The sequence below is a fragment of the Panthera onca genome, chromosome C1 (assembly GCF_046562875.1).
Source record: "Panthera onca isolate mPanOnc1 chromosome C1, mPanOnc1 haplotype 2, whole genome shotgun sequence".
NCBI classification, from domain to species: Eukaryota; Metazoa; Chordata; class Mammalia; order Carnivora; family Felidae; genus Panthera; species Panthera onca.
The window spans coordinates 116878009-116892061 of NC_138346.1; the positions used below are offsets into that span (position 1 = coordinate 116878009).

The 14053-nt window shown below is 42.7% G+C and overlaps 1 protein-coding gene across 3 annotated transcripts in view; it reads left to right on the forward strand.

Moving 5' to 3' along the window:
* OTUD7B (OTU deubiquitinase 7B) overlaps positions 1-14053 on the forward strand; it is a 54598-nt gene that overhangs the window by 33413 nt on the left and 7132 nt on the right. For all 3 annotated transcript variants that reach the window (XM_060622385.3, XM_078451476.2, XM_060622386.3), the window contains exons 3-10: positions 2037-2225; positions 4037-4264; positions 5721-5822; positions 6629-6756; positions 10732-10844; positions 12759-12886; positions 13192-13341; positions 13933-14047. In XM_060622385.3, coding sequence (XP_060478368.2) covers positions 2037-2225; positions 4037-4264; positions 5721-5822; positions 6629-6756; positions 10732-10844; positions 12759-12886; positions 13192-13341; positions 13933-14047 — 1153 coding nt within the window. The remainder of the gene's footprint in view (positions 1-2036; positions 2226-4036; positions 4265-5720; positions 5823-6628; positions 6757-10731; positions 10845-12758; positions 12887-13191; positions 13342-13932; positions 14048-14053) is intronic.

A 14053-nucleotide genomic window follows, 5' to 3' on the forward strand; every position in this document is an offset into this window, starting at 1 on the left:
TGAATACCTACTATGTGCCAGGTTCTAGGTGCTTGAATAAAATAAAACTGGCCTTATATTATAGCAGGAAACACAGTCAATAAATAATAAACATGATAACCAAGTCATTGGAAAGTATGTTATAAGGTGTGAAGTGCTATGGAAAATGATAAGGGAAATGGTGAGATAGGTTGTGATTTTTACTTGGGTAATCAAGGCAGGCCTAATTAAGAATGTGACATTTGAACAAATACCAGAAGGAGATGAGGAGTTGTCTATGTAGAAAAAATTGAGGAAAGAGCCTTCTAGGCAGTGGGGATAGTTGGTGGAAAGTCTAAAGGTGGGAGCAGTCTTAGCTGTTTGTAGGAAAACGGCACAGAGGCCAGTATGACTGATGCAGTGTGAGCAAAGGGAGTTGGAAGAAATAGTGAATGTAATGGTTCAGAAGTAAATTCATTAGGCATTAATGATTCATGCAGCTTAACTGGAGAATTATAATATCAAGACATCACAGCAACAGCAATAAATACATATATAAAGCTTTCTGTGTACCAGGGCTTTTAATTCATTTATCTTCATAACAGCCCAGCATGGAATCATCTCCATTTTCATAGTCAGGGAAATTGAAGCACAGAGAAAAACCTGGAAAAGTAGGCCAGGTCATAGAGGCGCCTGGGTGGCTCAGTCGGCTGAGCGTCCGACTTTGGCTCAGGTCATGATCTCAATGGTTTGTGGGTTCGAGCCCCACGTTGGGCTCTGTGCTGACAGCTCAGAGCCTGGACCCTACTTCGGATTCTTTGTCTCCTTCTCTCTCTGCCCCTCCCCCGATCACACTCTGTTTCACTCTGTCTCCCAAAAATAAATAAATGTAAAAAAAAAAAAAAAAAAAAAAAGTAGGCCAGGTCATAGAAAGCCTTGAATGTCCGACACAGGAGTCTAGAATTTATTCTGTAGGCGGTGGCAAGAAATTCACGATTTTGATTGTGGAACTGAAATGATCAGAACTGTGCTTTAGGACGCCTGGGTGGCTCAGTCGTTAAGCATCTGACTTTGGCTCAGGTCATGATCTCATGGTTCATGAGTTCAAATCCCACATTGGATGAGCTCGTGCCCCACATCGGGTGAGCTCGAGCCCCGCTTCAGGTGAACATGAGCCCACTTTGGGTAAAAAAAACCCACGAGCCCCCACTTCAGGTGTGCCCTGGTTCATTCTCTCTCTCTCTCTCTCTCTTTCTCACTCTCTCTCCCCCCCACACACACACACCCACCCTTTGCTCACTTGTGCCCTCTCTCTCAACAACAAAAAAAGAACTGTGCTTTAAAAAGATTAATCTCATGGGATACTTTAGAGTGGATTGATGGGACACTGGGTGATAGGAATTGAATTAAGTGGGTAGCAGATGGAATAGAAGAGAAAAAAGTGTGAACGATTATGTCTTAATATGATTTATTGAGTAATACAACTGGAGAAGGCAGTAGAAAAATCTATTATGACAAATCTACCATTTAGGGTCTTTTCTTCAGTAGAGTAGTGATTCTTAAATTTAGGGGCAGTTAACATTTCCTTTTGGTAAGCTGATGACAGCTGTCAGCTCCTTCTATAGAAGAATGCTCATACACAGTTTCAGATGGTCTAGGACGTCCTAGAGCATGTCTAGGCTAAGAACTCTCTGGATCTCAGAACTAAGAGACCTGGGCTTTCGTCGTACTTGTCCCTGGTGCAAACTAGCTCATTCTTTCTTTAGGCTTCCTCTGTGTTAGCTGTCAAACAAGGTCACTAGGTCTGCGTGGGCCCTTTCAGTCCAGAGACAAAGTGTCAGTGCTCACAGAGCTGACTTAGCAAATAGACAACAAGTAAATAAATAAATTGTGATACCGCACAGTGAAGTGTTAATGAAGAAAATTAAAGCAGGGTAAGGATTGGGAGAATGATGGACACGCTCATGAGCACATGCTTGCTAGTTTTGAGAAGGTGGTTTGAGTGACCGTTCTAGGTCTTTCCTCGATCTCCCTGTACTCTGAGCACCCAGTTCCCTTTTTGCTTTATCTCCTGCCAGGAAAGAATTGGGACGTGAGTGCTGCCCTCAGTGATTTTGAACAGCTACGTCAAGTTCGTGCTGGGAACCTGCCGCCACCCTTTAGTGAAGGGAGTGGTGGCTCCAGGACCCCTGAAAAAGGGTTTTCTGATAGAGAGTCTGCCCGCCCTCCCCGGCCCACCCTACAGCGGCAGGATGACATCGTTCAAGGTACTGGGGTAACTGAGGGGGTGTTTCTGTAGATGGAGTAGAAAGGAAGAGAGGGGACTGCTGAATGGAGTCATCCTTTGGAAATGACCCTATTCCTCCCCTGCCAAACTGAGGTGGCCTCAGTGTGTCTTGGTGCATTATGGGGATTACCCTGTATGAAGGTACCACACTGTCTCACTGCATCTTGAATATTACTCTGTAGTAAGGCCTTTTGCAGATACTGGGAGAGAACTAGAGGAAGGAGAACAATCTAGTTGTTGTGATAAGGTACATAAAGGTAAAATTCAAAGGATTATGGCCATTTACCTCTTTGGTTAATATTTGTCAGTGTCTATCAAAATTTAAAAATGCATGTGTACTCTGACTCAATTTGATTTCTAGAAATTTATCATATATGTGTATGTGCATGTGGGCGTATATATATGTCCTTTAAATAAATATATACATGCATACATAAATAGACACATACACATATGTGGCATAAAGCTTGGAAATGAAAGCTTGAAAAAAAAAGGACAAGTTAAAGCTTGAAAACAGCCTTTAATGTCCATTAAATAAATTAAAATCTTCTATGTTGTGGAGTACTCGGCAGCCATTGGAAAGAATTAAGTAGAACCTGATGTGCTGTTTTTGAACCATCTCTAAAATCTACTGAGAGAGGTAAGATGTAGTAGAGTTATATGGTGTGTTCTTGTTAGTGTTTTTTAAAATTTTAAAAGCTGTATGTGCTTCTGTGTGCATAAAAAATTCTAAAAGGATCCAAAAGTTTGCTTCGGGGGAAGGGATCAGAAATTTTGAATATGAGGGAGATTTCTTTGTAATACTTTGCACCTATTGATGGTATTTTGATTTTTTACCACGGGCTTATGGTACTTTTTATTTTTTTATTTTATTTATTTTTATTTTTATTTTTTGGTACTTTTTAAATACTTGAAAAAAATGGTTTAAAAAAGAACATCACTATGAAATAACTTTAGACAACTGTTGATTGACTTTGTGTGTCATCTCTGGCAAGTATTTCATTAAGAACTACTTCCCAACATAATTTTTAGCGATTTTAATAATCTTGATATAACTCAAGCCATGCAAAGGAATTGTAACATGACACTGAGCAGATTGTGATCACAGAATATCTGCTGGGGAATTGTAAGTGCCATGTAATTGAAACAAATGAAATGATTGGGGGCACTGTCTATGTTATTGTCTTTCTCTGTAGCATGTTAAGTGAGAATGACTGTACCTCTACAGTTCTGATAAATATGAGTATCGAGAAAAGTTGTAGTAAATAATGTAAGTAAATGATATTGATGGTAGATAAGAAAGTTCCCGGGTGATTTATCATTAATTTTCTATAATGGAAATGCTTTCCTATGTTCTCCAAACAGTGAGAATTATCAGAGTGATTATTTGATTCAGTCTAGCCAAACGAAAGCCCCACTTCCCTTATTTCCTCTTTTTCCTACCAAACAGTGACCAAGTTGCCAACTGAATGAGTCCCTATTATGTTGGGAAATGGAATTGAAAGAAGATAGAATCATGGGGAGAAGTTCAGGCAAATTCTCTTAAAAAGGGTAGAAAGCGGAATATATATTTGGTGCTAATATAAGTGCTTGCAAAAATACTACTTTCTATATTTCTCCATTTGTATTTGGCTTGAGAAAAAGGGTTGGGAAATGTGGCAGCCAGTTAGATTCAGAGCTAGCCCCTGTGTGCTAGAAGAGGTAACCCTTGTCAAGAGGTAACTATCACCATGTGAGTGGAAAGTTCTCTGGGCTGTGTATGTTCTAAGGTAACTCCATTTCTCATTGCAGAAAAACGCCTGTCTAGGGGCATCTCCCACGCCAGCTCCAGCATTGTTTCCCTGGCCCGATCCCATGTCTCCTCCAATGGTGGGGGTGGGGGGAGCAGTGAGCACCCCCTGGAAATGCCCATCTGTGCCTTCCAGCTTCCAGATCTCACTGTGTACAACGAAGACTTCCGCAGCTTCATAGAGAGAGACCTTATTGAACAGTCCATGTTGGTTGCCTTGGAACAGGCAGGTCAGTGAGTGCTTCTTTTCCCAGGCCCTTCCCTCTGCTTTCCACCTGGAGGCAGCCACGTGGAGGGGCTGGCCTTGACCAATAGCTTCCAGTCTAAATGTGGGATCTGACTGCAGTCAGAGTCAGGAATCAGTCAGATAAACATGCACCGAGCTAGGTGCTTCTTCTCAGGACACATATTAGACACTTTCCTCTGGAAGTTTCCTGTTTGATGGAAGGGAAACCAGATATACACATGAAAGGCCCAGTCATCAATGCCTAAAAATCCAGACATGGGGAGAAAAATACAAACGAATTACAGTTGGCTCTGGAACTCCTTGTGACCAGAAAGACCCAAACTATAGATGATGTATGATGGTGATTAATTTAGAAGTTCCATTTGTTTACATGAACCTTTCCCAAAAGATTTATTTGCCTTTACAATTGTGTTTGTCTTAAATTATTGTTAAAATTAGTTAATATGATGGGTTGGGGCTGCTGGGAATTCTGGGAAAAGCTAGTCAGGTATTAAAAAACTCCCTTGGAAGAAAGACTGGGGCTAGGAAGTAGGGGCATGGGTAAGAAGCTTTCATTTTTCATTCGGTAACTGTGTGCATCTATTTATACTTTTTTAAAAAGTTAGCACGTTATCTGGCTTAGTGACATTATAGGCCAATTTTTCTTTCTGTAGACTTTTCGGTAATTCAGGAAAATTTTTAAACATGATTCTTAAAATACTGTCCTCATACGAATAATGGGTTGGCAATTGTGAATGACTGTACAGGACAGACTCATTTTCTTAGGTGTTTCATGTACTTTGCTTGTTGCTCATGTTTTTAAAGTCATACCACATACAAGCTGACAACGCTGACTGTCACGTATGCAGATGATACTTACATGACACTTGGACTATATGCTTTGGTTTTTCTTTTACTGATGTTGGGTTTGTGCTGAGATTCACTGGCACAATATTCCCTGGTCTCCGGAGCAGAGTGAAGGAATCAGAGCCAGACCAAGTAGCCAATACAGATTTCAACCTGTGACTTTGGCCTCCTCATCTAACGCAGAGTTGCTCAATCTTAGCACTGTTGACATTTAGGACCAGATAATTCTTTGTTGTTTGAGCTGCCTGGTACATTATATTACGTTTAGCAATCTCCCTGGCATCTACCCACTAGATGCCAGTAGCATCCCCCCTACCAATTGTGACAACCAAAAATATTTCCAGATACTGCCAAATGTCCCTTGGGTATTGATGAGATCAGTGGTCCCCGTGTAACAACTGCTGATCTAACCAATCATGCTCTCCAGCTTCTGATGGACTAGGTGTAAGTGACGAAGGTATAAAGACAAACAGATGATTTTATTCTGGGTAGGCTTCCTACCCAAGTTTGGGTGGAGGCAAGTTGGGAGTTGTTTGAGGGCAAGGGGGTGGGAAGGATAATCTGCTCCTCTCCGTTTCCTCCTTTTTCTGTAGGGCGTTTGAACTGGTGGGTGAGTGTGGACCCTACCTGCCAGAGGCTGCTTCCTTTGGCAACTACTGGGGATGGAAACTGCCTTCTCCATGCAGCCTCCCTAGGTGAGTCTTGAAGATGGTGTTCCATACCCTCCGAAAGCAATAGAATTAAATCTCATGTGCAGGACTTGATCAGGCTAACCTTGATCTTAGGCAGAAGTAATGATACAGTGCGTGTGTACGTGCTCGTGTACGCGCTCGTGTGTGTGCACATGCACATGGGCATGCGGGACGGGATGGAGGAGAGCTCTGCCCTGGATTTTTAGCCTTGTTCAGAGGACATATGGAGAAGCCAGGACTTAGCATGGGCCCTGCTCCAAGAGCTGCCCCCCAGAAGTAGTGAGCAGCAAGCATACAAGCGCTATAGAGCTATGTGTGGATATCATTCTACTTAATGCTTACTCTTCTGGTATATAAAAAAGATGTGTTTTCATCGGTTTCTGGGATATTTGCTTACTTTAATTGTACAACTTATTTATAATTCAGTGTCTTTTGCCTTAGATCTTTAAAAAGTCTTCATTTTCCAACCATCCCTCCAGCTTTGATGCTGATGGCCATGTGCCAGACCCATCTTATCTGCTGCTACCCTGTATTTTAGTTTGTTGGACTTATGTCGGGAATAAGGGGCTCTCTATCAGGAGTTTGTAGGACGTGGTATATTCCCCCACTGTTAAGTTCTCGAAGTTCCTGAACCTCCAGAGTGGGAACATCTTTTCTTTCATGATTAAGTCGCTCTCCCCTATGTCACAGTGGGTTCTTTGAACCTGGCCTTCAGCCTGATTTCCTTCATGGTAGGGTATGTGCATCATAATTAATAAGTGGTGTGAAGTCATGGTAAAGTGTCCTACTGATATGTTTCCTTGCCACAGGCATGTGGGGTTTCCATGATCGGGACTTGATGTTGCGTAAAGCTTTGTATGCACTGATGGAGAAAGGAGCTGAGAAGGAAGCATTAAAACGGCGCTGGAGGTGGCAGCAAACACAGCAGAATAAGGAGGTGAAGGAGTTTGGGTGGGAGCACCTTACTCCCCAGAGTTAGCTACACAAAATGCTCTGTGCTTCCCAGTAGGCAGTGTCTGCTGGGGTTTAATCAGTTGGCGCTCCTCTTGTAATCCTGGAAATTGTAGAAAATGCAGACGATGCCATAGGGCCGATGCCTGCCTGATACAGTCACGAGAACTAGTGTGGGGAAGCCGAGACCTATAGAGGAGGTAGCTAATGTTGTGCTTCTCATCGGGTAGGTGCTCAGGAAGCCTTCAGTAGCAGTCTTTTGCAAAATAAGATAATGACAAGTCCACAGGATTTTTGTATTGTTTTGGGTTTTTTGGCCTCTAATAAGGCTAGACCAATTTTTAAGGACTTCTGTGTTTTCAATCCTTATAAAAATGTAAATGCTTAAAAATGTTGTTGGCTGTATGTACTATTTGCTTTTCATGTACTCTGTTTGAAAATCTTAAAAACATGCCTGTTAAATTGAGTTTTAATTGTACTTTTCAGGGGTTCAGCAGATGTTGAGACTGCTTTTGTATAAGAAAGTAACAATGGACTGTTTGTATTTTCTGTGTACTTTCCATCCCCATAACAGGGGTTGGGCAAACTATGGCCTGTGGGACAAATCCCACCCACGGTTTTATAAAACAAAAAAAAGAAGAAGAAAAATTTATTGGAACACAGCCCTGCCCATTCATTTATGTGTGTTTGTTTATGTTAAGTGCTTTCCTCATGTAGACTAGAACAGCAGCAGAATAGAGTAGTTGCATATGGCTCGCAAAGCCTAAAAGATTGACTGGCAGTTATGACAGAACAATGAAAGAGTTTGCCGACCCCTCACTTTAATATAATAATGATTCTGTACATTTCCATAAAGATAACAGGTCTCCCTCTTTCCTTTTCCTCTGGTTTTCTCTGTCTTCTGTGTTTATCTCATGCTCTTTGTGTGTCTTTTTTTTTTTTTTTTTTGGCCATTTTTATGGCTGGGTGCTCTGGCCTAAATATGGGATTGTCTTTTCAGAAACTTTCCTTTTTCTTTCCATCTTCTTTCTTGTCACCTTTTATTGCTGTGTAATAACTGGCCATTGTATAGAACTAAGAGGTTCTGTTTTGTTTTTTTTTTTTTAGTTATTAGAATTTTATGTCCTGAAGATTAAAATATGTAGGTAGAATGTGTCATGTTTCTTTCTTAAAAACAAAGAACCGTCGTTAAAATTAGGATAGTATTAAGATCAGAGTGCTGTCTTTGATCACCCAGTCTTCCCCAGAGAATTCCTGAGGGGAAATAGACGCACAGGGGTGAGGCCAAGTGGACGGCCCTCTTCACTACCACCGAATCCCACGCTCCCTGGTTAGCTGACACGGACCTCGTGGAGAGCTCCTTTGGCCTGAGCCAGAACCGGCCTCGAGAACCGGCCTTCTTCACCACTGACTTCACTCCATACCCGAACCTTACATTTGCCTACTCCAGAGTCCAGAGAAGGCCAGACTAGAGCATTTAGCTATTAAGTAAAAGTTCGATACTGAAAATGTGGCCTAGAAAAGTGTTTTAGTTGAGACCATTTAAAGTATTATACAGCACCTTGGATGTGGGAATGGAGGGAGGTGTGAGGGACTGGGGGGTAATCAGGACCAAATACCACACAAACTAAATTGGTTTTGATTTCTCAGGGCTTCTTGTTTTGTGTTGAAATTGGTGTCAACCAATTCAGTGAGGATGGGGTGCCTGACTGGCTCAGTCAGTAGAACATGTGGCTCTTGATCTCGGGGCTGTGAGTTTAGCCCCACGTCAAGTGTAGAGATTGTTTAAATAAATAGGCTTAAAAAAAGAAAAAAATCAAAAAAAACCAATAAGTACATTCTCAGGCTAGAAGAGTACACCATCTAGTGGCTGTGTGTATAAAAACAGGAAGCTGAAATAGGTGAGAGGAAGACGGAGAGGGACCAGAGCACCCAGTATGTATTGCCTGTGCATTGTTCTTTTTATTTTTATTTTTTTTTTTTTATTATTATTTTTTTTTTTTAATTTATTTTTGGGACAGAGAGAGACAGAGCATGAACAGGGGAGGGGCAGAGAGAGAGGGAGACACAGAATCGGAAACAGGCTCCAGGCTCCGAGCCATCAGCCCAGAGCCTGACGCGGGGCTCGAACTCACGGACCGCGAGATCGTGACCTGGCTGAAGTCGGACGCTTAACCGACTGCGCCACCCAGGCGCCCCAGTTCTTTTTATTTTTAATAGAAAACTTTGTTACAGAATTTTACAAACAGAAAATAGCTTTGTCACTTTTTTGTTATTAAGATTAAATGTGCTTATAACAGCTCTTTAATTCTAAAATTTGTTCCTCATGCCCTTCACGTTTCCAGTGTGACTCTTTCTACTCTGTCAATGTGTGTTTAAGCAGTATAAACTCATGTAAATATTAGCGTAAGCCAAATTACAATTAACAACACAGACTCATCTCCCAAATTATCATGTATATTCTAAAGCCAAATGATATTTTTAAATTATTTGTATCACTTCTCCCATTCCTTTGCTAAAAATTATAGTTTCATTCAGCATGCATTTCTTGATTACTGATCACATCATAGGCACTAGCATGTTGCCTAAAATGTGCTCCTGGCCCGTAAGAGTAGTAGTAGGAGACCGACATGTAAATACATAATTGCACCAAGGTAACAGGTTATGGTTTCTGTGATGAAGTCTATATAGCAGTTGAGGAGGGAGACCACAAAGGCAGGAGTGGATCTACCCGGAAGATTTAGGAAAGGCTATAGAGAAGAAAATACTTGAATTCTGTCCTGACAGTGGAGAAACTGTTCACCAGGTGGCAGGGAGTAGGCTGCTCCAGACAAGGAACAAGCTAGACGAAGGCTCAAGCACAAAGTAACACAGTGCATTCAAGGAATTACAGATAATTAAATGATGCCTTCGAGAGGTGGGTAGGGGCCAGGAAGTGGACTTTGTATGCTATGCTTATGGAGTTTGAGCTATATCTAGTAGGTAACGATGGTTCTGAAAAGAATTTGTGACAGGATGCAAACATCAGATTTTAATTTTGGAAAAATCTTTCTGTTAGCATTGTAGGAGGTGGATGAGAAGAATGCAGACTGGAGTAGTGATACCATTTAAGGGTCCATCACAGTAGTTCATGCTTTATCATTGTTGACTAAGGAATCCAGGTGTGGAATGGGTACAAGGAGGGGAGTCTTTGGTACCCTCCCTGGTTTCTAGCTTGGGTGTTTGGCTGTTACTCTGTGCTCTTCACTAAGGCAGGGATACAGGAGGAAGAGTGGGGTGTTGGAAGAGGTAGGAGTTCAGTTTTGACTCCATAGAGTTTGAGATAGTCATGGGCAGGTAGCCATCTTCAGTAGGCAGCTGGATATGAATATAGAAATTAAGACGAAGTCTGGACTGGAGGGGACATTTTAGAGTCCTGAGCATATAGATGGCAGTAGATGAGATTATGGCAGTAGAAGAAATCACCCAGAAGGGAGCAAGGCTGCTGATATTGTTGACACAACACCAATATTGCTAGGGTGGACAGAGTTGAGAGAGACAGGAGAAAGTAGTATTGTGGAAGCTAAAGGAAAAGGAAGTTTAACAAGGAGTTGAAATCTGTGTGAAGGCTGAGAAAGATGAGAACCAAAGAATCCACTGAATTTGGGAATTAGAAGGTCATTATCCTTTGCCAGAGTCGGTTAGGTGAAGTCATGTAAATGGGGTAAGGCGCGTAGGCTGAGGAAAGAAACAGAAGCTAGACCGCAATGGGCTAGAAAAGAGTGGAAGAAGAAGTGTGAGAGAGAGCAGAAACTTCTGTGGATCTTGACTAGGAAAGGGAGAAGAGTTGTGACTTTGTAGTACACATTATAAGCCAAGGCCAAGAGAGTAGGCAGTGGGACAGTGTGACTGAGTTGAACAGCTACTGCCTTGAGAACCTAGCCTCTAATTGCTTCATCTCTCCTGCCTGTCTTTCACACAGTCAGGGCTGGTTTACACAGAGGATGAGTGGCAGAAGGAATGGAATGAGCTGATCAAGCTTGCCTCGAGTGAACCCCGCATGCATCTAGGTACCAACGGAGCCAACTGTGGTGGGTAAGTATGGCTAAGTGGGGGAGTAGAAAATAATCTTTACTGAGTCCTCAGTGTCCAAAGAACTTGAGGCCAAGAGGATTGTTAGAAGGAAAGAGAGGGGGCATCGCAAGGGCAAAGAAGGGTGTAACAGCATGGTATGTTCTAGGAACTACAAGCAGTTTGGCGTTGCCAGAATACAGAGTATGTAGTATAGAGTGATAGACTAGGCTGGGTAACCACAGTTTCGTGTGCTATGCTGAGGTTTCTGTTGTGCCATGTTAAGGAATTAAAACCATATCCTATCCAGATGTTGAGAAACTTCAGGACAGACAACTCTCTTTCCTCAATAAATACATTGCAAGGAAAATAGAAAGGGAAAGGGAACCTAAGTTTAAAGACACTTAGACAAATCAACTAGTGGGAACCTATGGACATTTATGACAGTTGGGGGAATGTAAACAATGTCTACATGTTTGATTATTGTTAAAATTTTGAAATGTGATATTTATGGTTGTGTGGTTGTTTTTAAATGTCTTTTATTTTTTAGAGATAGAAACTGGAAATTTTATGGATGAAATGATATGTCTAGGATTTGATTCAAAATAATCTGTTGGGGTGGGGGTGTGGGTGGGAGTTAACAGGGAAATAGATCAAGGTCTAGGTGAACACAACCTTGACCATGTGTTTTATAATTGTTGAAGCTGGGTGATGGACACATGAAAGTCTAGGTGTAATATTCTTTCTAGTTGTGAATGTTTAAAATTTTGAAATTTTCTGAAACACAAAGTTAAAAATGATAACCTAGCCAAACTTTATTGTGCATAAGAATAATCTGGGAGACTTGTTAAAATGTAGATTTGGGAGGGGCGCCTGGGTGGGTGACTCAGTCGGTTAAGCATCCAACTTTGGCTCAGGTCATGATCTCACGGTTTGTGGGTTCGAGCCCTGCGTCGGGCTCTGTGCTGACAGCTCAGAGCCTGGAACCTGCTTCAGATTCTGTGTCTTCCCCTCCCTCTGCCCCTCCCCTGCTCATGCTGTGTCTCTCTCTGTCTCTCAATAATAAATAAACGTTAAAAATTTTTTTTAAATGCAGATTTGGGGACCTTCACTCTAAGGAAGTCCAGTTGAGTTGGACTGAGCTCAGGCCCAGAAATCTGCATCTGTCCCAAGCACCCAGTGTTGAATAACATTGCTTCAGGGGGCAGGAAGCCACTGTATTGTGCGCATGCGAGTGACAGGAGCCAAAGTCATGTATTTGAACATACTGCCAGCAGAGTGGGTGGAGAAGTGGAGGGCAGTGAGACTGGGTACAGTTGTGGGAATCCAGGAGAGAGGGCCATGGGTGTGACTAAGCAGTGGACTGCAGACAGGCCAGAGGAGGTAGATACAAGAGACACGGAAGAGATGGAATTGGTCAAGCCAGGTGATTAACTGAAGATTAAAGGGTAAATATTTCCCAGATTTCTGATTAGGCTACTAGGTAGATGGTGAGGTGAGATACTGTTCTTCACGGAATGGACCTTGGAAGAGGAATTTTTGTTTCTTTTGTTTGTGTAGGACATGATGCATATGGTATGTGGGTGGTTGTAGTGGGTAAAGCGGAACTACACAGCTGTGTACTGAGCTATAGCGTAAAGCGAATTGGGGAAGGCTGTTGAACAAGATTGGTTTTAGCAGAGGGATTACCTCCAGATTCCTAATACAACTTTAACTTTAGGGCCTTCAGATCTCTTTTCTTGGATTTCCCCATCTGTGAAATGGGATTAGAAATAGCCATGGTAGCATAACATAATCAGGTATGTCCGTGGCAGCCTTAAGATGAGAAAACCAGGAAAGGACATTCCTCTTTTTTGTCTTTGCACAACTGATCTTCAAGGGCGTCTTGTTGTGTTTTCTTCCCCTTCCCTTCCACAATCTCCTCTCCTGTAACTCTAGGGTGGAGAGCTCAGAGGAGCCCGTGTATGAGAGCCTAGAAGAATTCCACGTCTTTGTCCTTGCGCATGTACTTAGGAGGCCCATAGTTGTTGTGGCCGACACCATGCTGAGGGACTCTGGTGGGGAAGGTGAGTCAGTCCTCATGCCCTGAGCACCTTCTGTTTGCAGAGCCTTGGCTGAGCACTGGGAGGAGGGAAGGAAGGGGCTACGTAGACCCCTGGGGAGAAGCAAGGTATACATGAGAACAGTGCAAAACTCTCAAGAGATTAAGAGCAAAGTGGTTGGGATTAATTGATGAGGCTTCTTAGGAAAGAATGATGAACAGGGGGTTAGAATTAATGAAAGGGGAGGAACTCACTTGGTAGAGTGGGTGTGGGGATTACCCTGTAGGCAGGAACACATCCTGAATAACAATCTTTGTGGTTTGCTGCAGCATTTGCCCCTATTCCCTTTGGGGGAATCTATCTGCCTTTGGAGGTCCCAGCCAGCCAGTGTCACCGCTCCCCTCTGGTGCTCGCCTATGATCAGGCCCACTTTTCTGCACTTGTGTCCATGGAGCAGAAGGAGACCGCCAAGGAACAAGGTGCTGAATGCAGTGTTGGTGTCTGTGGTGTCTTTTGGTGCTTTCTTCTCACTTGGAGAAACTGAAATGGGAGAGAATGTAGCAGGAAAGAATTAAGTGACATGCAAACCCAGACCACGCACATTGATATGGTTTTACTAAGCTAAAGATAAACCGGGGTTTTTAAATTAAAAATAAATACTGTTTTTAAGAACAGCTTTGGGGAGAACACAGTAACCTGCCTGTATTTACTGCTCCCCATTCTGGAGTAAAGAGCGAATGTATTAAGGACACAGAACCTTCCAAGTGACGCTTTGCTGTATTTGCCTTATTCCTCGAACCCACATTAACTGGCAAGACCATCGTGAGTGTTCCTTGACTGACTGCTGGGGAGTCATGGAGATTAGTGGCCTAAATTGTGTGCTGGCTCGTAAGGGGAAACCAGTCTGTTCATTTTTAATGCCTGGGGATTTCACTTGTGAAACCTGAGAAGCGAGCTCATTAGAGACCTGTGATACAATTCAGCCTCCTTTTTAATGAAGTTCGTTTGTGTTCAGTTGCCTTCCTCTCTCCTCAAGAAGACTCCCTGACGACATGTTTCTTCCTCCCCAGCTGTGATCCCACTCACGGATTCGGAGCATAAGCTGCTGCCCTTGCACTTTGCTGTGGACCCTGGAAAGGGCTGGGAGTGGGGCAGAGATGACAGTGACAACGTCCGATTGGCCAGGTGAGG